Source organism: Dendrobates tinctorius, unplaced genomic scaffold (genome assembly GCF_039654945.1).
Source record: "Dendrobates tinctorius isolate UK_male_01 unplaced genomic scaffold, ASM3965494v1 ptg000007l, whole genome shotgun sequence".
NCBI classification, from domain to species: Eukaryota; Metazoa; Chordata; class Amphibia; order Anura; family Dendrobatidae; genus Dendrobates; species Dendrobates tinctorius.
Window position 1 is genome coordinate 50,626,590 of NW_027361675.1, and position 26,902 is coordinate 50,653,491.

Below are 26,902 nucleotides of genomic sequence, written 5' to 3' on the forward strand. Positions count from 1 at the left end.
AGTGGGTAAACAGCAATGCCAGCCTGTCAGGAAGCCTTAGAAGGCAGCCCAACAACCAACACCACTGATACACCACTATATAGCCTCCCCTTGCACTGCACACACAGTGACTGGTGTGTTGTGCAGGCCAAATCTCTAGCAGCAGAAGCAGTTTTTTGGTCTTCTTCCCTGCCTAACGCTCTCCCTACAGAATCAGCAGCAACCTCTCCCTATACTGAGATCGGCAGAAGTAAGATGGCGGTCGGCGTGCACGCCCTTTTATACCCCCTGTGACGCCCACCAAAGCAAGCCAATCACTTGCATGCCCTTCTGAAAGATGGTGGTGACCCGTGCCTATGTCATCACGTTGCCCACAGTGTCCGTGGATCCTGATTGGCTGAAAAAGAGCGCAAAACAAACTTTTGAAACGCGACTTTGGCGCGTAAGTCGCCGACCTCGTGGCCGACCTCATCCTAGGATCGGGTTTCGTTTCATGAAACCCGACTTTGCCAAAAGTCGGCGACTTTTGAATTTTTTCGACCCGTTTCGCTCAACTCTACTGAACACCATTTCTTATTCCTAATAAAGCATTTGTACTTTTATCATATATGGTTTATGCATTCATTTGACCTTATATCAGTCTATGGGAGTTACAGAAAGAGTCCAATCTCTACATTAACCTTCTCCCATATATACTGTATCTCCCAATTTTGTTTATCAAAAAATGAATAGAGAACAGAGTAGAGTTCACATATGTTAAGTGTTATAACAAGAAAGATAATATAGTACAATGGTCTTACCACAACAGTGTCGGTCAAGGTGCATCCAGAGAAACGCTTTGCTAGAAGTCCCTCAAAATTAGTGGTCCTCTGGATAGCAAAGAGCAGAAGCTTCACCTCAATCTCTTTAGCTCTTGTTCTCATAATTTTTGAAAGATCATTTCTGCAGAAAAAAAACACAAACATTTTTTAATAAACAATGCAATTTTCTTGAAACAAAAAAAGCAACACTGGCATAAAATATAAAATTGCCAAGGGAAGTGAAGTTAAGTACCGTATTTGTTTCTCAAGAAGATATTTATGTAGAGCTAGGTTAAGGTGATGTGTCCAAGATTTTATAAACATACTGAAACCGCCCGACTAGGCTTATAAAAGAGTCAATAGTCCCACAAAGACAGTGGAGGAGTTGGAGCTGGGGAGCAGCAGGTCACAGTAGGCAGGAGCCGGCGGCTGTGGCTAAAGCCTGTGCCACTGCTGTAATAGCGCACAGTGCCAACCACAGCCGCCGGCTTCCAGCACACATCATATTCAACTTCCGGCGCGCCCTCACTGGCACTGTATCTCGTTCGTTTCAGCGCGATCAGCTCTTCCGGCCGAGCGATCACGTGGCCCCGCTCATTAAGCTAATGAATATGCACCACGTCTCTCCACTCCCATAGGCATGGAGTGCATATTCATTATCTTAATGAGTGGGGCCATGTGATGGCTCGGCCGGAAGAGCTACTGGCGCTGGAACAAACGAGATGCAGTGCCACAGAGGGCATGCAGGCAGGTAAATAGATAATTTTTCTTTTTGTTTTATTTTTTAACAAGAATCATGCATACAAGGATAGGGGATAAATAGGCATACATTCAAGGATAGGAGATAAGGAGCCATGCATACCAGTACAGCGGCGGGGGAGCCATAACATACAATGACAAGTGACATGAAGCTGAACTATCAATGTGGGACGGGGAGAAAACAGTAACCATGTACAGGGTGTAAGCGATATAACGAATCAGAAGAACTATAGTACATTTCTAATTGGAGGCATTTGCTAATATTATTACAACTACTACATATTGGGATAGGATCTTGGAGATGGGAAAACCACTTTAAAGATAGTTTTTTTTATATGCAGGAGTCACAATATTTTTAATCACAAGCCATCTCAAACGAAAAGGTGCCCATCCTGCACAGCATTGTATTGTCGAGTTCAATATATAAATCATATACAGTACAAAATGAATCATTACAGCATTTTGAACCTATTTAGAGAGATATGATAAATTTGTGATTTAGCTGTAGTCTTCTCCATATAGCGAAATCAGACACTTGCATTTTAGACTTGTCCTTTTACCGTTAGTTCTGGAGAAGAAATAATTGTGGAAAGGTGAGGAGTTCAGGGTACAATTCTGGGCTTTTAAGCCAGCATGCGTACCAGAAGTACAAAGCTTTGGCAGCATATGAAGTTCTCATTAAAGTGAGAACAATGACAGGTATAAAGGGTAATAGAAAAGCTCTTGTAGCGTAGATACTTTTCATCTCAAGGGGATTTCTTCTTTTTCCTGGAGTAAGCTCAGCACAGAATATATGATTAAATTATTGAACAACATAGCTGGGCGGCTCAAGGTCTTGCATTGAGCAATCCTTTCACTAAGTGAAAAAAGCCTTCGCCGAGGTAAAAAGGAAATGTATGATATTTTTAACTTGTGAGTGAGACCGGCGTTACTTCGGCTGCGTTATAACACTCAGGGGTATATTCACAGGGACCCTATGCAGAAGAAACAAGAATAAAACTAAGGACACCACTCTGTGTAATGAAAGCAGGAAATAAATTCTGCACAGTACAAACCTACAGCAAGTAGGAATTCACAGGCTTGTGCATGCGCTAAACTGTAGAATTGGGAAAAAGGTAAACTTAATATGGGCGGCACTGTATAATTCTTGAAGAAATTGAATTAAACATTTGCTAGTAGTAAGTCAGTTGTAAGTTTGGGCTCCAAATATAAGCTAAACAATCTTGCATCAGTATTGTATGGCCCTGAAATCCTGTACTAGAACAGTCGATAATGTGAAAATAAAAAGACAACATAACTTCTTAAACGTCTTAATACTTATCTAGGATCAGAAACCATAATCTTAGCCTCACGATTAAAAGGAGCATTTTAAAAAAGATGAATGTCTGGTTCTGAACCCATAAGTCAGGAGCAATATGTAATGCTAACCTGCTACTGTATATATTTCCCTCAGTTCTTGCTCTTTTGCAGCTTCTTGGCTTTGCTGTACTAAGACAAAGCTGTGATCTGTGACTCCAGCTCAGCTGCCGAAAATGGGGAGTCTGATGTAGTCTGAGACGCACCTCCTCTCTGATCATTGGTCCAAACTGCCATTTTCTCCCACCCCCTGCAGCTCTACTTCCTTAGACTGGCAACTTTGTAGGAGGAGCCCAGAGAGCGTGGTTAAGGAAATTTCACTAGTTTTAAGGTTTTACTGTAAAGTAATAGTTACTGGCAAGTAAGAATGGTTTCAAATTGAATGGTCTGGTATCTCAAATTCTTGCCGTGCAACAATTTTCTGTTCTCTTGGTGTCCTTTTATACCATTTCTGGAAAATTAGAGAAAGTTAATTTTGCTAAATAACTATTCTATTGTCTCATCTTACCTGGTTATATGGCAAAATTCCACAGAAATGCGTTCAGTCATACACCAGTCTGCTGGAAACATGCGCCCATACTTTTCTTCATAATCCACTAGCTGGCGTTTGATCCAAGCATAACGTCTATCAATTTTATCAAGCCATGCAACCTGCCATGGAAAAATAGGTGGAAAGAAGGAAAAATCTGAAAATTCACGTTTGTTAATCATAGTATATGCTTCTAAGGTAAAAAAGAAATCCAGGTGATCGGCGCTTCCACAGTGGGAGTGTGGTAGAGATGGGATGAAAAAATATTTTGGCATTTAATACACAACAAGTTACCGATTTATAAAATGAAGTTAATATGTTTGAATGAATTCAAATGTTACTTAAAGTGTGCTATACTATTCACACAGTTATGTAGTGTTTTTTAATGTTATTAATCTGTTTTCAGGATTGAGTCTGCAATTACCTATGTATGAGGGTCGTTGATTACAGACCTAAAACGATTGGTGTTTAGGTAATTCATTTCCAACCCCATCCTCCCCTCCTGCACAGTGGAGCAGGTATAAGTTGATAGTATTTTGTTATTTTTATCAGCTACCCGATGAAGGGTGTATAAAGCCGAAATGCATTGTGTTTTAAATGCCATTTTTAATTTTAAAAAAAATCGTAGTTGAGCTTAGCTCCATTACGACTGATATTTCACCTTCCCAGTTTCAACCTCCATCCTTTTTAAGCAAAAAATATTTTTGTATCCAATTTCTACCACACTCCGACTGTGAAAGCGCCATTCACCTGGATTTACTTTTCCTTACACCCTCTCTCCTCCCGTTGGAACTCCATTGGAAACATTTCCACTTACATCCAGGCTGGTTGCTATCTGTATCATAGCCAATTTTGGATCTTTATAAAGTTGAGCACTAGTTAGCACAACCGACTCAGGTGAGCATATACCACAAGTGTCTCAACTTTTTGTTATGATACAATCACTACGCTTAGATAGGGCTCCTTTTATTTCCCCAATCCCTAGGGAAGCCTACTTACTAATGGTTCATGCTTCTAAAAACTGAAAACAAACCAAAAAGAAACCAGAAACAATGATCCTGGTCTGGTTAAAGCATTTTCACTATATTGTTACAACAGTACCAATCATTTTACCTTCTTAAACCTACTGATTAATGTTGTAAAATATAGAAAAACGCTACAGAGCACAATAACTGTTCTGGACACACAGTTATAGGGGATTCCCTCAAGACAATCGCCACAAATAGGTTATATTCTACAGCTCTCGCAAAAAAAGTGTCTTGTTCCATGGAATACTACATGTGACAGCACTGGAAGCTTCCCTCTGCAATGGCACATATTCTTTAAGGGTCCTCTCGGGAAAAATCCATAATAACCATATTAGGTAAGCAAATAAAGTACATCAAGCAAGATACATTAATATTTGTCAAAAACAACTCGATGCATACGTACATCTTGATTTTCCTGGAAGAGAACCAAATATTCAGACAGGTGCTGCCTGATAAATTTCTTTATAATCTCTTGCTTAATTCGTACATCCAAGACATTGGCTACCAAGCAGGCATCACGTAGGACATTACTGGGTCCACCTGGTCTCTGACACAGCAAAAGAAGGGAAAATGTAGATTTATTTAACTGGATCTTTGCAAGGTGTCAGAAATAGAGATGAGTGAACCCGAAATTGTAAAATTCGGTGTCCGGTACCAAACCACGAACACTGACTTTTACGGTTTCCTGTTCAGGTTTTGCAGACTAACAAGTCTTGTTGAAAGGCTGTAGCGCAGCCAATCAACAAGCTTTTCTTGGTGTCGGAACTTCCGGCTCCATCACAGTTATGCCAAATATTGGTATGGCTGTGATTCTTTGGCGCACCATGTTAGAAATGAAAAATAATAGAAAAAAAAAAAAAAAAAAAAGACGTGGGGTCCTCTATATTTTTTTATAACAAGAGGTAAGCAGACAGCTGAAGGCCACATCCCTCAGCTGTCTGCTTTATTTTGGTTGGTTAAAAAAAAAAATTATAGGGGCCCCCAAGCCGTTCTTTATATTTAAATAGCTTATTTAAAAAAATGGCGTGGAGTTCCCCCAATTTTTCATAACCAGCCAAGGTGGAGACGACAGCTGGTATTTTCAGGCTGGGAAGGTAAATAGATATTTGGCCCTCTCCAGCCTAAAAATAGCAGCCCGCAGCCACCCCAGAAAAGGTGCATCCATTAGCTGCGCCAATACTATTGCTTTGCTTGGGTCTTCTTGCTTGCCCTGGTGAGCTGGCAAGCGGGGTAATATTTGGGGTTGGTGGCAGCTGTGTAATATCCACTGAGAATCAAACCCAGAGGTTGGTAATGGAGTGGCGTCTATCAGACACCCTCATTAGTAACCAGGTAATTGAATAGTTAAAAAAACACAGACACACAGGAAAAAAATAATTTTAATCAAGACTACTTTATCCAGTCAATGAAGCTCCTTTCAGAGAACAGAGCTCCACAGACTAGAGCAGCAGCTACTACCAGGACTCACGCTGCACTCCGCGAGATCTAGCTGCTGTGAATTGAGGTAACGTCAGTAGGGTCACCTCAGTTCATAGTGGGTGGTTCTCACAATGCACAGCGCTAGTACAGCAATGGCACTGCACATTGTGAAAACCGACCTTACCGACGTAAAATCAATTGACAGTAGACGAGGAGCACAGCGTGAGACCCGGCAGTGGCCGCTGCTCCAGTCTATGGGTCTTCATTTCTGAAAAGAGCTCCATAGACTGGAAGACGACGACGGAATCATTGAGGGACTTTCATACTACGACAGACCCCGATGATTATCCTTTTTTATTACTTTTTAATAAATAAGGAAAAGAGGGAAATTTTGGGGAATTTTTATTTTTTCAAATAAAGATTTTTTTTAATGCGTTTTCTTCTCTTTTTGCAGTTGGGGGCTGATATTAGGAGGTTGGGAAGGTCCATGGATATTGGCCACTTCCCAGAATAATAAAAGCAGCTCAAAGCTGTCAGCTTTCCCTTGGCAGGGTATAAAAATAGCAGGGACCCCAAGTGGTTTTTTATTATTTATTTATTTGTTTTTTTAAATTCTGTTATTCTAAGCCATTTTCCTATTCACATTTGTTTGCAGTGCAGTTGTCCTGCTCTTACCCCCATTCTGTTTTCTTTTGCAGCCACCCAGCCCTTACTACAAGCATTTTACAATGATTTTACAGCACCAAAGTTTGGGTTCCCATTGACTTATATGGGGTTCGGGTCCGGGGTCATGTTTCGGTCAAGTTCCGGTACCAAACCAAACTTTTTCTCAAGTTCTGCCGAGCACGCTTTTCCATGGGTCCGCTCATCTCTAATCAGAAGATATATATATATATATATATATATATATATATATATACATACACACACACACACACACAAACATATACGGACACATTCCAAGGTTTTTTTTTACCATTTATGTGAATCTGAACAATATTAAAAAATATACTATAATATGCTACAAGTGCATGTCCTCTAAATTTTACCTTCATTTATAAAGAAAAACTTTGTATTTTCCATTTTATATAGACCCTTAGGGTCTGTGCACACATTAAGTATTTACTGCCTTTTTGCTACTTTTTTATGCACAGTGAATAGTTTCATATCTGCAGCATGTCAATTCTTTCAGCTTTTTTCACCTACTCTAACGAATGGAGTAAAAAAAAAACAAAAACAAAAAAAAACACCAAAACGTGTGTATTTTGTGATGATTTTTTTCCTGCCAACACTTCAGTATTTGCAGTTTTTAACATGTGTTTAAAAGCCCAAAGTTACAGAAACAATTCTGCTGGTTTCATAATTTCTCCTAGATTCCCTTGCTCTCTGCCTGCACATTGCTTGCTCTAGTGCTTTGCATTGTGCAAGTGTAATATGTACCTTAGAGTTCATACAACCAACAGATAAGAAATTCTTACATGTCCCAAAACATCAATATAATGCCTCACCCTTAGAGAAAATTATTTTCTTAAAATAATTACCTTTGTTCCCTGTGATGGAAATGCTTCCTCAAAATCAGCTAGTATCTGTTGTCCTAGTTCAGTCTGTGCAGCTTTAACTCTGATAAGGAAGAAAAATAAAATTAACAAAAAGGAATCTATCACTATGTAGTTACCCCTTGACCTGAGAGCAGCATAATTTACAGAATGGGACTCTGAATCCAGCGATGTGTCACTTACTGCACTGCTTGCTGTATATAATTACTATTTTACCAGCAAGAGATTACCACTTTAGGACTAGTAAACCTGACTATGTAGTCCTACGTATTCATGAGCTCTGTATAACCCTGGCCCCAACGTCCTAAGTATGTACAGTATACACAGAAAGCTGCTCCTCAGTGATGTGGGCGGGGTTATACAGAGGTCAGCATTCAGAAAACTGCTAGATCTGCAGCAGATAAACGATTTTATCAAAACCACAGCAAACAGCCATGTAAGTAATATATTACTGTAATCAGGGTCACTAACTACATCATGCTTCTCTCAAAAGCAGTAGCAGAAACCTAGTGACTAATTCTTTTTAGCCCCATCATGGTGTATGATGAATAGCTAAGTCATAGGTCGCCGCCCTATCTTTGATGCGGCCTACGGCGCTGAGCCTGCATTTTTTTAGGCACATAACAGCTGATCTGATCAGTGGTCATGTCCCCCTAACAGCTTCAGGTGAAATCACAACCCACCCATGGCTGTAACATGTTAAATGCCAAGGCCAATTTCTGACAGCAGCATTTAACAAGAGAACGCCGGAAGCGCATCACAAACCATGCCCATCGGCGCCCCTGTCAAATGATCACTGGGAGCTGGTGGGTTGGCAAGGCAGCCAGGGGTCTGCAGAAGACTCCTGTGCTTGTCAATGCAGACCTGCTATAAGCACCGCCCCCTTACCGGCATTCATTGCAGGTGATCATTTCTGTTATACATAGAAAGGGCTAAAGTCCTGCTATGTGTATCACAAGAAATCAGAAGATCGCACCTTCAAGTCTCCTAAGGAGACTATTGAACAAAGTAAAAAGTGGAAAAAAACGTTTTTAAAAACATTGACAAAAATTAAAAATATATAAAAGTTCAAATAACCCCCCTTTTTGTCGAATTCAAAATAAAAAAAAAAAAAATTGGTATCGCTGGGTTCAGAGAGACCCTATCCAAATATAAAAATAATTAATCCGGTTGGTAAACGGCGTAACGAGAAAAAAAAAAAAATCAACACACCAGAATTAATTTTTTTTGTCAATAACAGGTGATGAAAACATCATATCTAGCTCAAAATGGTATCAGTAAAAATATGCACTCAGAGCGCAAAAAATAATCCTGAAAAATGAAGACACCGGCAAAAATGGTGCCTTTTTTATTTTCACCACTTAACCCCTTCGCACCTGAGCCTGTTTTTGCCTTCGTGACCGGGCCAATTTTTTCAATTCTGACCAGTGTCACTTTATGAGGTCATAACTCTAGAACGCTTCAACGGATCCTGCTGATTCTGACATTGTTTTCTCGTGATATATTGTACTTCATGACAGTGGTAAAATTTCTTTGCTATGACTTGCGTTTATTTGTTAAAAATATGCAAATTTGGTGAAAATTTTGAAAATTTTGCAATTTTCAAATTTTTAATTTTTATGCCCTTAGATCAGAGAGTTATATCGCACAAAATAGTTAATACATAATATTTCCCACATGTCTACTTTACATCTGCACAATTTTGGAATCAAAATTTTTTTTTGTTAGGAAGTTATAAGAGTTAAAAGTTGACCAGCGATTTCTCATTTTTACAACAAAATTTGCAAAACCATTTTTTTTAGGGACCACCTCACACTTGAAGTGAGTTTGGGGGGTCAATATGACAGAAAATACCCAAAAGTGACACCATTCTAAAAACTGCACCCCTCAAGGTACTCAAAACCACATTCAAGAAGTTTATTAACCCTTCAGGTGCTTCACAGGAATGAATGGAATGTGGAGGGAAAAATAAACATTTCCTTTTCTTTCACAAAAATTTTCCTTTAGACTTTTTTTTCTTTACTTTCGCAAGGGTAACAGAAGAAAATGGTCTATACATTTTGCTTTTCAATTTCTCCTGAGCATGCCGATACCCCATATGTGAGAGAATAATACTGTTTGGGCGCACAGCAGAGATTAAAAGGGAAGGAGCACCACTTGACTTTTGGAATGCAAAATTGGCTGGAATCGATAGCGGACACCATGTTGCAATTGGAGAGCCCCTGACATGCCTAAACAGTGGAAACCCCCAATAAGTGACCCCATTTTGGAAACTAGACCCCTTAGGGAACTTATCTAGATGTGTATTGAGCACCTTGAACCCACAGGTGCTTCACAGAAGTTTATAACATAGAGCCGTGGAAATAAAAAAAGCAACATTTTTCACAAATAAATTGTTTTAGCTTCATATTTTGCATTTTCATAAGGGTAACAGGAGAAACTGCTCCATACAATTTGTTGTGTAATTTCTCCTGAGCATGCCGATACCCCATATGTGGGAGAATAATACTGTTTGGGCGCATGGCAGGGCTTGAAAGGGAAGGAGCACCACTTGACTTTTGGAATGCAAAATTACCTGGAATCGATAGCGGACACCATGTTGCGTTTGGAGAGCCCCTGACATGCCTAAATAGTGGAAACCCCCAACAAGTGACCCCATTTTGGAAACTAGACCCCTTAGGGAACTTATCTAGATGTGTATTGAGCACCTTGAACCCACAGGTGCTTCACAGAAGTTTATAACATAGAGCCGTGGAAATAAAAAAAAGCAACATTTTTCACAAATAAATTGTTTTAGCTTCATATTTTGCATTTTCATAAGGGTAACAGGAGAAATACCTCCATACAATTTGTTTAGCAAATTCTCCTGAGCACGCCGATACCCCATATGTGGGAGAATAATATTGTTTGGGCGCATGGCAGGGCTTGAAAGGGAAGGAGCACCACTTGACTTTTGGAATGCAAAATTACCTGGAATCGATAGCGGACACCATGTTGCGTTTGGAGAGCCCCTGACATGCCTAAATAGTGGAAACCCCCAACAAGTGACCCCATTTTGGAAACTAGACCCCTTAGGGAACTTATCTAGATGTGTATTGAGCACCTTGAACCCACAGGTGCTTCACAGAAGTTTATAACAGAGCCGTGGAAATAAAAAAAAGCAACATTTTTCACATATAAATTGTTTTAGCTTCATATTTTGCATTTTTATAAGGGTAACAGGAGAAATTGCTCCATACAATTTGTTGAGCAATTTCTCCTGAGCATGCCGATACCCCATATGTGGGAGAATACTACTGTTTGGGCGCACGGCAGAGCTTGGAAGGGGAGGAGTGCCTTATTGGAGAGCAGATTTTGCTGGAATTGTTTGTGGGTGACCTGTCACATTGTCAGAGCCCTTGAATTGCCTAAACAGTGGAAACCCCCAATAAGTGACCCCATTTTGGAACCTAGACCCCCCCATGGAACTTATCTAGATGCGTAGTGGGCACTTTGAACGCCCAAGTGCTACACAGAAGTTAATAACGAAGAGCCGTGAAAATAAAAAAAAATCATATTTTTTCCACAAAAAATTACCTTTTCGCCCTCAATTTTTTTTCCAAAGGGTAACCAGAGAAATTAGACCCCAACAGTTGTTGTGCAATTTGTCATGAGTATGATGACACCCCATATGTGGGGATAAACCACTGTTTGGGCGCATGTCAGAGCTTGGAAGGGAAGGAGCGCCATATTGGAGTTCAGATTTTGCTGGAATGTTTTGAGGATGTCATGTCACATTGTCAGAGCCCCTGAGGTGCCAGAACAGCATAAGCCCCCAAAAGTGACTGCATTGAATGTCAAAAAAGTTTAAAAACGTGGTTCTGTATGGAAGATTTTAAAGCAGTCATGGAGGCATAAGGCTGGCAATGATGGGCATTGTGGGCAATAATAGCGGGTATCATGCCTCATTCCTCTCTTGGAACATACACGACATCTTCTCTGGGGGTTCTTTCTTGTTTCAGTTGCTGGAATGAGTGCAATAAAATGTCGCTCAGTGAGTCTTCTAACATCTTCAGATTCTAAAGGATTGGCGGGGACAAAATTTTCAAAAACAAGATGTTCAATGACCTTTTCCTGATAATCAAGGAAAGTATCTGTATTTCCGGCTTTTCTGTACAACACAAAGGAATTATATGTGGCCACCTGAAACAAATAAATGACTAACTTCTTATACCAGGTATATGATTTTCTTGATACCTGGTATGGCTGTAGAACCTGATCTGCAAGGTCCACACCCCCCATATATTTGTTGTAGTCAATGACAGACACAGGTTTTGGAGTAGTGGATCCCTGATGGTCTGCAATGGCCTTTGTGGCATCTGTGTGGATCGAGCTCAGGATAAAAATATCTTTTTTATCCTTATACTTAAGGGCAAGCAGCTCTCCATTGCGTAAAGCCCCTGACTGCCCCTTTCGGAACTTTTCGTTGACCAATGATTGTGGAAACCCCTGACGGTTTTTGCGAATGGTCCCACAAGCCCCTATGTTATGGTCAACCAGACTTTTAAATAGGGGTATGCTGGTGTAGTAGTTGTCAACATACAGATTATAGCCTTTTTGTAAAAATGGAGTTATCAGCTCCCAAACAATTTTTCCAGATGTCCCCAGATAAGTGGGGCATCCTGGTGGGTTTAGTTGGCTATCTTTCCCCTCATAAATGCGAAAAGCAGCTGTGTATCCGGTTGAACTCTCGCACATTTTATAGAGCTTTATTCCGAACCTTGCTCTCTTAGAAGGAATAAATTGCTTGAGGTGCAGTCTTCCTTTGAATTTTACAAGGGACTCATCAATGGAAATGTTTTCTGTTGGGGTGTAGAGCCTCAAGAACTTTTCTGTTAAGTCTTTGATGATGGGTCTGATTTTGAATAGTCTGTCATGTTCTGAGGTATCTCTGGGCAGGGATTGACTATTGTCGTTAAAATGCCAAAACCTCATGAGCATTTCATAACGGGTCCTAGGAAGAACTGCAGAAAACATAGGGGTGGCTTGAAAAGGGCGGTTGGACCAATAGGACCGAATGCTCGTTTTTTTTTTTTTACAAGCCCCATAGCGAATGTAAGTCCTAAAAATTTTTTCATTTCTAAGACATTAGTTGGTGTCCATAAATTTGACCTAGCATAATAGGATCGTGGATTCTGGCTGATGAATTGGGACGCATATAAATTTGTTTGTAGGACAATATGCTCTAGCAAGCTATCTGTCATAAACAAATTAAAAAAATTAATTGGTCCAAAATTTTCCACCTCCACATTTATACCAGGAATGGCATTAAAATTAGGGATGAATGGAGTAGCCGAATCCGAAGCCTCCCATCTGGGAAATGCTACATCAAGAGGCAAAGCCCCTTGGACACTGACGTGCGCCAATTCACGAGCACTAGGGACAGCGCTAGTACTGGGCATTGTTCCCTGAGTTGGAGACGTTTCTCCAGAAGCGCTATTTGTCCTTCTTGTTGTACTGGTCCTTGTGTGTGAAGATGGACCAGAATCACTGCTCATTTCTGAGCTATCACTGTCGCTGCTACTAAAGCCCTCGAAATCCACATCGCCATCTGACACTGCGCTTTCTTCACTGTCAGAACATAACAGTGCATAAGCTTCCTCTGTACTATAATACGGACGGGCCATTTTATTAGTTTTTATTTTTTTTCCAGAAATAGAAAACTCTGAGGTGACGTGACTGACTGATGTGACGTGACTGACTGACGTGACGTGACGTGACTGACGTGACGTGACGTGACTGACGTGACGTGACTGACGTGACGTGACGTGACTGACTGACGTGACGTGACGTGACTGACTGACTGACGTGACGTGACGTGTCGTGACTGACGTGTCGTGACTGACGTGTCGTGACTGACGTGTCGTGACTGACGTGTCGTGACTGACGTGTCGTGACTGACGTGACGTCACGTGACTGACGTGACGTAACCCTAACTTTAACCTAACAGTAACCCTAACTGTTACTAGCCCTAACCTGCCTTATCTGGGTTTTTTATTGTTTTTTTCACTTTATAGCACAATTGCTGCCTGGCACAGCTGTTGCCAGCAGCACTTGTAACGCTGTTTCTCCTCAAATCTCTCACTGACAGGAGCTCTGAGGAGAAACAGCATTTTTATAAGGCAGATCGCTGGGAAAGTTTGTTGCTACAACAAACTTTTCCCAGCGAGCTCTCTCATTGGCTGCTGTGATCTGACGTCATCAGGACCTGAACCAATCAGGTCTCGATGAGGTCAGGGGTCCCAGCATGCATTGTGCGCCGGGATCCCTGCATTATAAGGTACGTGGGGGTCCCGGGGGGCACTAAACCGCCGACAGATAAACGTCGGCGCTGCACAAAGCCCAGCAAGCGCCAACGTTTATCTACTGTGGGCGGTCGGGAAGAGGTTAAAGAAAAAAGAACCTATACACGTCTGCGAACGAGTAATGACCTGGAGAATCATAATGGCAGATCAGTTTTAGCATTTAGTGAACATAGTAAAAAAAAAAAAAAACTATTGTTGAATTGCACTTATGGCAATTTCACCGCACTTTTATTTCCCATTTTCCAGTACATGATATGGTAAAACCAATGATATACCGTAATTCAAAAGTGCAACATGTCCCACAAAAAATAAGCCCTCACATTTCCATATTGATGGAAAAATAAAAAATAGTTATGGCTATGGGAAAAAGGGGAGCAAAAAGACAAAATGCAATAAAGGAAAATCCAACGGTGGTGAAGGGGTTAGGCCTTGAATGTTGGCAACTTTCACATCTGGCAGTCCAAAGTATAAGCCCTTTCTACAGTATAAGGTATAGTCCTGCAACATGCCAACACTAAACTTCTAACATGAACACATATTATTGGACCATAGTATGGTATTTATGCCAAAATACGATTGACAACTCTATATAGCGACCCTTGCAATTATATAACCAGTGAACAACTTTTTATAAGACAGCCAGAACGTGTAAAAACCTGGCCCTCCCAAATAAAAATGGAAACTACCTTGCAATGTGGTCTATAACAAGGGTATACTTCTGGTCACGTTAGAGCTACAGTATAATTATGTAGATCTTTCTATAGCTAATGTTAGATGCAGATAGAAAAGTGAGAGAGAAAAATATTACAGACAATTTATCAATAATTGGACCACTGCCAGGTTTTTCCGGCGTTATATGGTAACTTAATATGCAGCTATACCGGAATCTGTGCTGGAGAATTAACATTCATATCATACCATATCTAATCAATTCAAGACATAAATTAACCCACATTCTACAGCAATTGTGATCAGTCCTCTGGAATACAGACAAAATATGCATTTTTGGATGAATCCAAAAATGCACAAATTACACTTGATAATTTGCTATATTAATATCAGACCAAGTATTTGGACTGAAATGCAATTCTATTTCTTCAAAAGTTAGAAAATACTTTTCTAGGCCGGGGTCACACATGCGAGAAACTCGCACAAGTCTCACATCTCAATACTCGGCACTGACGTCGGCACAAATTCAGCCATTTTGGATCCAACTTTATTTTTTCAATGAGAACAGGGTCATGTGACACATCAACCTTATTGAGAATTTCACAAGAAAAACAATGGCGTGCTTGGTTTTAAGGTAACTTTATTCTTTCATGAGTTATTTACAAGTTTCTCTTTGTTTACAGCCATTGACATGTCGCAGAGGTTAACACGTGAGGAGCGGATAGAAATTGTGTTGATGTCTGGTGAAGGCAGTACCTGGGTCATTGCAGCAGATTTCAATGCAAGACACCCTACGCAAGAAAAGTGTCACCATTCCCATTTTATTTAGGTGTATCCATATAAAATGGCCCACCCAAAACAGTTTGCCTCATCACTGAACATAATGTTCTGTGTAAACTGAGGGTCCTGTTCCAATTTTTGTTTTGCCCAATCTGCAAGTTTAGCGCGTCGATCTGGGTCACCAACCATTCCCATTTTATTTAGGTGTATCCATATAAATGGCCCACCCTGTATTTATTGCCCTAATCTAAACTAATTTCTAATTTACTTGCATTAAAATTATTCTACTGTTCCCTAGCTACACTATTATTCTCATTTTTTTCCCCTCCTTTCTGTGTGATGACGCTTCGTTTGAGAATCCCATTGTACTGTGCGATGTGCACATTGACAGAGCGCGCTTGGAGCAGACAAGCGCTTAGTGTAGACAACATGGAGGAGAGTGCACGGTGTCAGAATATCCAGGAAGACCAGCGCCACCCCCGCAAGTGATGTCACTTGCAAGGGCTGCACTGGTCTTTGAACGCTGGGTATCCAGCCTCTGCCTCCGATGATGCTTTGTTTGAGTATTACAGCATGCACCGAGATTCTCAAATAAGTAATTAAGATCCGCTGCTGGCTTATCCCTTTACAATTGCTGACCAATGAAGTCCCAGATATGATCGATGGGAGACAAATCCAAAAGATTCTGTATATGATGGTATCGCGTTTAAGTCACAAAGGCTGCTCATAGTAGCACGAGAAACGTGCAACCTTGTGTTGTTGCGCTGAAATGGACACTTTGAAGAAGTAGCAGTACTACTGTTTCCATGACCAAGTCAGTGTTACACTGATCTTAGTGTACCGGAATTGAAGACTAGAGAGCCCCAGCAACAGTACACTATGCCACCTAACACCTTTATCCTGGGAATGACCGGTGTGACATTCCCTTGTGAAGGTCTCTTCATGGCAATGCCGATGTGGTCTCCATAGAAATCTCCTGCTATCCTTGTATTCAAGATGGCCCTCATTGCTGTTTTTCTCTGCAGTGTGAGACCAGTGGCTTGAGGTCAATTGAGAGCCTGTAGCTGGACGTCTGGCTTGTAGTTCAATGTCATAGCATTGGTATGTAATATGAAATTTAATTTGCAGTACAGAATCGGACACTCATTGAGTGAGTGGTACGACCATTACTGGCACGTGTCCCAGGAGCAGATTTTCAACATAATGCTAGGCCATATGTCGCATGTGGTAGTGTAAGCAGCCTGCATGGCTCAAAAGTGCTACTATGACTTGCAGCATCTCCGGGCTTTTCTCCCATGGAGTAATTCTGCGTCGTTATTTATCAATAAATGCAAAACAAGCAGCGGATCTTGATGGTTTGCACGCCCAAATGCATCCAGACTGGCAGAACATTCCTCAGGCAACCATTAGTAACATGACAAGGAATATAAGAACGTGCATTTCAGTAATTCGCACTCATAGTTGCTACTGAATAAACTGATCATTTTCGAAAACTTCCAACTTTTCATCATTTGCATATCATTAACATCTCTATTAATCCTATGATTTCCATAATTCCGCAACTTTTCCTTCTTGGTGCTTCAATTTCAATGTTGAGGAGTGTACTTTTTGTCTTTGACCTTTTCAACCTAAAGTGAAATGTGGAATCACTTGTTACTATCTACCTATAAAACTTCCTGCTGTCCCCAATTATGCTCCTGCTAACCAGTACCATACAAGGATACTTTATGTGTAATGTTAGCCGAGATCATGTTATCATTGTCTACTGAGCATAAAACTAGATCATATTACTATTGTCTATAGAGCATAGGCCTAGATCACGTTACTATTGTTTACAAAGCATAAGACTAGATTATGTTACTATTGTCAATCTATAATAATAAATGCCCTAAGCAACTTCCGGTTGTAACAACTTCCGTCCAGTTGTAACCGGTGACGTCACCGCACACCTCTTTCCATGTTAACCCTCAACACACACACTCCACTCACCTTTCACCATCTCCACTCACGTCCACTCCACATACGACCCCTTCTCTCACTCCGTCTCTCATACTCACGCCGTCATCGCCGCTGATCCACGATCCCCGACATCTTCTTCCGTCGGCGCCATCCTGGATCCAGACGTCCTCCACGCCGGCGACATGTTCTTGCGGCGACGCCATTTTGGATCGGCGAAATCCCGCGATAGTCAAAATGGCATCGCCGCAAGAACAGGTCGCCGGCGAGGACGACGTCGGGATCCAAAATGGCGTCGGCGAAAACTCGCGAGATTTCGCCGACGCCATTTTGGATCCCGACGTCGTCCACGCCGGCGACATGTTCTTCCGGCGACGCCATCTTGACTATCACGGGATTTCACGATACTCAAGATGGCGTCGCCGCAAGAACATGTCGCTGGCGTGGACAACGTCTGGATCCAGGATGGCGCCGGCGGAAGAAGATGTCGGGGATCGTGGAGCAGCGGCGATGACGGCGTGAGTATGAGAGACGGAGTGAGAGAAGGGGTCGTATGTGGAGTGAAAGAGTGAGTGGAGATGGTGAGAGGAGTGTGTGTTGAGGAGTGTGTGTGTTGAGGGTTAACATGGCAAGAGGTGTGATGCTATGGCATCCTCCCGATGCGATAGCATCGGGCCATAATCTAGTATAGGATAAGCCTGGATTACTGTTTATAGAAGCCTAGATCAAGTTAATCATGTGAATGCTAAGGGTCCCGTTAAATTTAGCGATGCACCAGCAATCCCGACAACGATACGACCCGGTCAGGATCTCTGGTGCATCTCTAAATGGTCGCTAGTGAGCTGCCACACAGGCAGATCTCACCAGCGACGCAGCAGCGATAAGCGATCCGTCGGCGGTCGCTGTTACCTTTCACACCGCAGCAATTTTGACTACTTCCGCCTGCGTCCATGAGTTTTGCGATGTCGCTAGTCGGCGCCGAACACAGCGATGCATGCTAGCCAGCCGGACGCCGACGACGAAAAAATGGCCCAGGCCATTTGAGCACGATCAGCAATATCCAGCGGGGGGCCGGTCGCAGGTATGTGTCACACAAAGCGAGATCGCTGTTGCATCACAAAATCGGATCTCGCTATGTGAGAAAGGCCCTTAACACCTATTCAGAGACATCATACCTATACATACCTAATCTTGCTCTCAGATGAAAGTGAGCCTAAATAATTACTGTTATTTCATTAGACTTTGCTTAAGTCAAATATTAAAATCAACCAGAAGAAACTTTGTAATATACCTGGTCAGGAAAAGATGCTTCTTTCTCCACTTATGAATCACTTCTTTCCCTTCCTAATAAACTCATCATTCATTTTAAAAAAAATCCTGCTAAAATTCTTGTTAAAAAATGGGGCAGCATGGTGGCTCAATGCTTAGCACTGTAGCCCTGGGTTCAAATCTCACCAAGGAAAACATCTGCAAGGAGTTTCTATGTTCTTCTCACAATTATTCTGTTACTGCTGATTTTAAGAGTGTGCTACAGTGAGCAGGAGTTTGTCAGCTTTCTAAATACAGTATGTGGGAGACCGCATTGCAGATCGTCTCCACCCATTAGCTTTGTAAAAAGGTGAAATTTTGCCAAAACAACCCCAATCATGAAAGCGTCAAAATATTCAAGTACTGTAGGTATGCCATTATTATATTTACTTATTAATCATGAATCAAAACTGATCAAATATTTTCATAGCAAAAATAATCTCAAGAAAAAGAACATCTCCACTAGAATATTTGAAGTGAGCACAAAGTGCACAGGACCGTGTCTTCAGGAAAAAAAAAAAAGCCAGTGAAAATGTTAGCTAAATAGTATCCCATCCTGGAATTCAACGTCTAGATCAAGAAAGAAAAATCTTATTTTTCCTGCCTTTCACATGTTTTCCCTCAAGCATTCAAATAGAAGTAGGAGTTACAAACCACAAGCTCGCTTTTTGCTTAGCCTACCAGAAATTTTAGACAAGGACTGGCAGCGCAGCATAAAAAGAGGCTGAGGCAGCCGGTCTTTACGGACTCGTGGTACAGTTATGTCTCGGTGAAAATACTTTCCAGGCCATTTCAATTACTTGCTATGCCCATTTAACCTTTTAGGTTACAGACAATGATTAAAACAAAAACAAAACACAGTGCACTTTCTACATAAAAAACAGCAGCTATTTATAAATGAATTAACTTTGTAGCAAGTTTTATTTAGTTTTTACATACACGTCTTTGCTGTACAAAACACAAGAAACATGAAAGACATTGAAGAGAAGTCACCATATTTCACAATACAAATTACATATATTAATAAACAGACCTCCTGCACCTATGAGGCTGGTGTACTTACTTTGAAAAACTATATCAAAGTGGTTGTCTATAGTCAGGATATTAAAACCAGCAACTAAACTAAAAAGCTCAAAAGTTCAAATGAAGCAGTGTTCACAGAACCCACCTGACAGCTGCAAATTGATTTGAGCAGTGCGAGATCCCAGTAGCAGAAGGGAAGATGACCATCAGCTGTCAATCAGGCTAGATGGTCAGGAGCAGATGGTTGGTTTCTACAAGGGTCCTGACAATGATTTGCTGTGTCATGGGAACAAAGTGAAGGGACAGGTAAAAGAGCACCTCCTCAAGGCCAAAGAGAAAAAATCCACAGGGTATAATCGGTCGGCTCGAGTGAGACAATTTAAGTCTGGGAATTAGTGTCCACAAGGTAGAGCACGTTCTTTACCCAGTGGCAGATGCCCTATAGGGTGTTGGAAAAGGTGAGTGAGGTCAAATATAAAGTACATAGACCAGGGAAAAGGAAGTCCTTTTTAATAGATGATAGCCACCTACTAAAACCCTGGAATGGTAGGGACTCTCTCAACACCCCTTGCTGGTTGACATGGTCAGAAGTCAACCTTGCGGGTATCAAAATGGCAAGAACTTTGCCACATTCTAAAAATCAGCACAGATGAAAATGGTCACCAAAACAAAAGGGCAGATTCTTGAGGTTACTAGGTTACCCTTGTGTCATCAAGCAGGAGCCTTAGGTTTGAGTAAATTTAAAACTTTGTAGGCTTTGTGTGTTGGCAGGTGGTGCCTGCCCAGCTCTCGTCTTTGAGGAAAGGGGGAGGGTAAGTAGCAATGTTAACGGAGGGTAGAGAGGGGGAGGGTAAGTAGGCTAGGGTTAAATCCTAGTTCAGCATACTTTGATTAGTACACCTGGCTAGCCATGCATATAAACAGACTATGTGTTCATCTAAGTCAGTCAGTTCAGGGTAGCTGACTTGACTGAATGTGTCTTGAAGGTCAAAAGAGAGAGGCAGGACAGAATTCTTCTCTGAAAAGAATATGCACAAGCCGTGGGCAGAGAAAATATCATAAGTTTTAAAATGGACAACAGCTGTTTCATTTGACCAATCTGGGGCTTGTTCAGCTGTGTATGAGTAGCCAGGGTCTGATCTGTTTTGTTTGCGCCTGGACAAGCCTAGGGATATATTTTTAGGATTTTTAGTTCTGTGGAAAGCAACAGAAACTGCACGTGTTTGTACCAAAAGCTGTATTGCTTATGTGAACACTACCTAAGGCCTAATGCCCATCAGAGAGAGAGAATCCCTACAATACGCACATAATATACGGTGCACTGTGCAGAGTCCCACTAACCATGCTCCAACATCTCTAATATCTCAGCAAGTAGGAACATGTGAAACACATCAAAAACGCCTTCTATCTTTTATTGTTCAGTCTGTAGTCACTAATGGTTACTACCATCAAAATTAGAGAGGCTGTTTTATCCAATGTTGTATTGGCCCAATTTTATTATGCACCTGTCATGCGTCTTGGTTCTAATCATTGAGCCTGTGCTTTGTGGTCGGCTTCTCTGTCCTCCGATCTACAGAAATTATACATTTTCTTTGGGTGTTTAGTTTCTGTTATCCTTGCTTCAGTCTTTTCAGGGTAACCGGTGTTTTCATTTAGTCATTTGTTTGCCCTATCACCTTTCGGGTTAGGCTTTATATACTTTCCCTCTGTTGGTATTTCCCGCCGGTGATCATCTCATTTGGATATCCACCTATACTGTTGTAGATTAAAGCGAGTCCGTGAAAGACCAGCTAGGGTTTATCGCTCTGCTATTTATCTTCTTTACCCTGCATCTATCGTCTGTCTCTTTTTAGGAAGTCGGCAGCATATTCTCTAACAGTACGTACTTATCCTTTATTTTGTGGTTTGTGTTACTCACTCTGGTATCTCTTTCTATTTCAGCACACTTTCCCTTTTGTAGGTAATTTTCACTCTGCTCTATCCTCTAGTTCTCTAGGAGGAATGTGAAGTGCTCAATGGCCTTTCAGGCAGCATAGGTCAAAGTTGCCATAGTATAGTCTGTGGTTAAAATAGCTCATGCAGTAACCATTAGGGAGTATGGAGTCAAGATCAAAGTTGAGCTAATTTTTAAAAATTCGATTTTGATTTTGATTGGCAGCGAATATTGTTTTTGCAGTCGAGTGTCATTGGAGTCAATGGGAGTAGAAATGAACAATTATGTTTGGAACCGATCAAAACATATATTCGGCACTAATAGGGTTCCAATATGGCACAAATATGGCAAATTCAGATTCAGCAACCAATTCCTAACATATTCGCTCAACTCTCATCAGGATCTCGAGTCTGTACTGGAACAGCCAGTGTCAATTGCAGTTTTATTGTGTTACCCATTTGCTCCAAGTGAATTGTTACAGTATCATAACAGCAACTTATGGATGATCAAGTAGTTTCTTAAAAATGTTGTCCTACATCCAGTTTGCTTTTAAAGATTAATGAATCAATTTATAACAAAGCTGTGAAAGATGCATTCTTTTTGACACAAAGATAATACAAATTTGCACATTGAGAGAGATTCCGCTAAACTGATTCTAAGGCTAGGCTAACATTCGTGTTTGAGTCCGCAGCGTATCATTCAAATCCGCAAACGCATGCAAAACGCATGTTTACGCAGCGGTGTTTATGCGCATCATCTTACGCATGACAGGAAAAAAACGCTGCGTGTGCATGTGTTTGTATGTGTTTGCGTTGTTTAGGAGCATGCGTTTGATATGACAGACAAAAATGGGCGTCTCACAGGATTTCTATTTACATTTTGAAAAACGCATGCATTCCCATAGACAGTAAAGCGTTTTGTTGACGCACTCATCCGCATGTGCATGCCTGCGCATATTTGATGCCTCAAAAAATGCAACATGTTGCACTTGCTGGACACTGCCGCAGAAGGCGAAATGACGCATGTGTACGCATCCGCAAGCGACCCCTGCGTACACCATGTTATTGTACGCATGATGTATGCGGATCTATGCGGATCAAACGCTGTGCGCACAGACGCAAATGTGAAACCAGCCTAACATTTGGGTTGATGATAATTCACCGAATTTGGAGTCAGGATCTTCCAGGCTCTTGACATGTGCTTCATAATACTTGTGTCTGGTTTATATAAAATGTATTTTATATGTAGTATAAATATGGAAGTACCCAATTTTAACTGTTGTCACTGAAGGAAATGAAAAGCAACTGCCCGTGAGTCTATTTATTCTGGCTTACAGAAAATATATTTCCTTATTTCTGAGCACTGGAGATGTAAGCAATGAACAGGGTGTGCCTTTCATTTCCGTACAAATCATGATTCCTATCATAACCAGATGGAACGGTTATCAAAATGTAAACATCAGGAAGAAGGCTCGGGAAAGATAGAACTAAAAATATCAGCGCTAAGCTATCCATCATGTTTCCCATTGACATTTCAAAAGAGAGATGGCATCTAAGCCCTCATCTATCCTGAAGCGATCAATGCCTGAGAAACCTTAAATTGCTCCATGCTTCCAAATGTTTCCACTGATAAGAAAGAGACGGAGGACACATAATGGAAACGTAGAATTGATTGTGAGCAGTGTGGAGGTGGCCTGAAAGGAGATGACATTAAACGGCAATAGGGAGGCTTAACCAATCTTCTAGAAATACACTGGGATAAATAACAGTAGGAAAATCTACAACATAATTGAACACAAATGCCTACATAGGACATTAAAGGCAAGTGGTTTAATGTTCCGACATTAGCAGTCACGAAGATTAATTTGTTAAAACTTTGTAAAATGTTGTTGTTACATTCAAGTTAGGGGGGACCCTTAAGGGCCTGTCACACTAAGAGATATCGCTAGCAATATCGCTATAACTAGTGACGTTATAGCGATATTGCTAGCGATATCGCTGTGTGAGATACTTACCTACGACCGGCTCCCCCGCTGGTTATCGCTGATCGCGCGAGAACGTTCAGGACTGTTTCTCGTCGTCAGCTTCCTGTGGCGCTTCCTGCTGTGAAGACGAGCGACGCGTGGAGCCGGGCGGGAGGACGCAGGATCGCCTGGTGTGACAGGTAAGTAGCGATCCCCGTCCCCAGCGATGTCGCTAGTGAGATCTGCCTATGTGGCAGCTCACTAGCGACTACTTAGCGATGTACCAGCGATCCTGACCCCGTCATATCGCTGGTCGGGATCGCTGGTACATCGCTAAGTGTGACAGTACCTTTAGAAACATTGGCTATTTTAAGGAAGAGAGTGTTCTAAAACCCAGCGCAACCTTCAGCCATTGCCTCAACATCTGAATGAGGACAGCTCATGTCAGGCCCTGTTTAAGAGGAAACGTGGTAAAACCTATCAGGTCAAAAGTGAGCAGGTTTTGCACATATTCTATAAACACTGAACCTTTAAGTATTCAGCTTTTCCTTTTCTCTAAATCCACCATATGGCTTCAGAGGCAAAGAACTTTTATTTTTTAGTCCGTTTTTTTTTTTGTTGTCTTTACAAGGGGGCGTTGCTCGCGGGATTCTCTGAGGGCTTCTTTATGCTGCTTTGCGTAATCACCTGTGAGCCACATCCCTATAGCAAAGACCAGAAAAAGTAGCACCAAATTAAAAGGCCCATACCTCTGGAGCCATGTGACAGATTTACACTGAATACTCAGGGAAGCAGCAGGAATATAAAATAACTATTACAACTTAAAGAGTTTAAGGTGTACACCTATTCCCTATCGTTCCCCAAGTACACTAACTGCTAGTTTATTGTTTTTCTACTTCTTGTCTGATGATGATTCGTTTGGGAGCTCCCAGTGCATCCTGGGACTGTCAAAGCGTCATCAGGGCATGGGGTAGAGACTGTGGTCACTGTCACGGCCTCTGCACCCTCATCAGTGATGCTCGCTTCAAGGGTGTGGCTTGTCCATGCAATATGCACAGTGACAGTCTCCACTCTCTTGGCGGCTCAGATCTGCAGTAAGGAGCTGGCAAAAGAGTGGTGTTACAATACCCGGCACAGACCAGTGATGTCACCTCCAGGGACAGCGCTGATCTCCTGCATGTCAGGTATTGTAACACCGCTGTGTTGTCGGCTCATTGTGAACAGTGCAGTAACAGAGCAAGGACCAATCCGGCCCCCCGGAAAAGAGCATTACTGTTGACTTTTTGGTTGACTATCCCAGGATGCACTGGGGGAGTAGGAAAAAAATATAGCACATTGGAAAATAACTTAGATTATGGCATCAGAAAGATAGGAATTTAGGTCAAATTTACCTTTACCTTTGGACCACCTCTTTAACGATAGTTGGCCAGTGTAACTAAACCACAAGGCAATAGTTAGATATCACATATGATAAAAAAAAAACACCTCACCTTTCTGAGAGTTGTCGAATCTGCGGTATACCCATGTACTTTTGAAAGTGCTCCAGCACATTTACCACCCCTTGGAGAAGGTTGGCAACTTCGCCATATTGCCTTTTTCTAGTCATAGCCCTTATAAACATAAATGGAAAAAACGACAATAAAACCACTGACTGGGGAAGAGAATAAGACCAATTTTCACTTCACAACGGCACATAATGTATGGGATATACAAGACTAGGTTTACACCTATAGGCTATATGAACACAATGAATTTTGATGCGTTTTCGCTGCGTTTTTTACGAGCGGAAAGGCTCCAAAAACGCAATTAAATAAATGCATTCTGAATGGACTAAATTTGGGCAGAGAACTACTGTTCCACTATTAACATCAGAATTTGGATTCATTTCTGCTAGTATATTGCGGAGTGGTGTCCTTATGTTAATTATATTTCATTACTGTTATTCACTGTTTGTACATATTTGCCAGTATTTTTTTATGTTGTTTCATTGCGCTTTTTCTGTGTCCGTTGTGTATTTTGCATATACTTATTTTCCTTGCATTTTTAATGTGTTAGGCTGGTTTCACACTTGCGTTTTTTTGCGCTGTTTTTTCGCGCAAAAAAATGCATGCTTTTTTTCCTATACTTAACATGGGTGCGCATACACATGCGTTTGTATGCGCATGCGTTTTTTGTAGTGTGCGCTCGGGCGCACAAAATGCACTCTGTTGCATTTTTTGAGCGTCCGACTTGCCCCCAAAAAACCCATGCGCATGCAATGCGTTTTTTTCACCCAATCACCCATTATAGTCTATGGGTGCGCTGACGTGCGCATGGTAATGCGCACGTCAGCGCAGAAAAACTCATGCGTTCTTTTTTTTTAAAAAACGCGCAAAAAATGCACAAAAACGCATGATGCGTTTTTTATGTGCGTTTGCACTGCGCACGGTGCGCAGCGCAAAAAAAAAACGCAAGTGTGAAAGTAGCCTAACTCATGTGAGGGGTTGGCTTTATCAGGTCATTTGACCTTTTGGGGTGTGTGTTCAAGGATGTCCTTTTTGTATAAATTGCAGGTTATTGTAAATGCAGCTTTGACAGAGAACACTGCTAGTGTTCGAAACGCGTTGTTGCGGTCATGGATACCTTGTTATTTTAAATATTTTTCAATACATTCAAGCCTTCATTGGGAGCTGGACCCTTCATTTTCTTTATAAAGATCTGAATGACAAAGACTAAATTATGATAGCTAAACAAGTGGGTAAGGAATAGCCAAAAACGCAAGATTTGGGGGGGCCATGGTTATGGCAGCCATGAGAACCACCTACTGCTTATGAAAGCCTTTTGCCAGGCCAACTAATCACAAAATGTTCTCAGGGCTGCCGTCCAGCGAACACAGATTACAGACATGGCCGCTGGACAAGGGCCTGCGAATCAATTCACAAGAACTCAAAATGGCCTCTTTCTGCAGAAAAATACTCCCTGCTGCACTGTAGAAATCACTCAAATGATTTGTGGAACATTACATAGTTCAAGATGTTTATCTGACCTTCAATTTCTCCAAATCTCAAATCTGATACAGCACCTAAAGGGGAAGCTTTAACAAAAATAGTCTGATCCATTAAGGCCACACTATACTAAAAGACATCTGCTGCTAACCCTTTGTGTCAGATACCACACGGCCTTGGTGGGTCACAGATGTTTTGGTGGCACAAAGGGGGCATGCACATTACTGAGCAAATGGTTTTAATATTAAGTCTGTACATATACTTAGAAAGTTAAATTGAGCTACCGAAACCTGTTGCGTAGAACTAGCTACTAAAATTTAAGTGGTCACAAGAATATCAATGAGGTCAGCACAGCTAACAAGCTTACTCTAGTGAGTCAACTCCTCCAGCCAGCATGTGTAGATGGTTCAATGTTGTAATTGATGTGGTCAAATGGCGCTTGGCATGATCCAACTGCTTAATATCCCTTGTGATTTCTTTCACCTTGGAAGAGAGACACAATGTTGGTTAATTATG

At 41.4% G+C, this 26,902-nt stretch overlaps 1 protein-coding gene across 3 annotated transcripts in view; it reads right to left on the reverse strand.

Annotated features, from left to right (window-relative positions):
* VPS53 (VPS53 subunit of GARP complex) overlaps positions 1-26,902 on the reverse strand; it is a 342,581-nt gene that overhangs the window by 223,859 nt on the left and 91,820 nt on the right. For all 3 annotated transcript variants that reach the window (XM_073574532.1, XM_073574523.1, XM_073574541.1), the window contains 6 exons: positions 26,754-26,869; positions 24,893-25,012; positions 7,412-7,490; positions 4,855-4,998; positions 3,403-3,545; positions 780-921 (listed from right to left, as the gene is read on the reverse strand). In XM_073574532.1, coding sequence (XP_073430633.1) covers positions 780-921; positions 3,403-3,545; positions 4,855-4,998; positions 7,412-7,490; positions 24,893-25,012; positions 26,754-26,869 — 744 coding nt within the window. The remainder of the gene's footprint in view (positions 1-779; positions 922-3,402; positions 3,546-4,854; positions 4,999-7,411; positions 7,491-24,892; positions 25,013-26,753; positions 26,870-26,902) is intronic.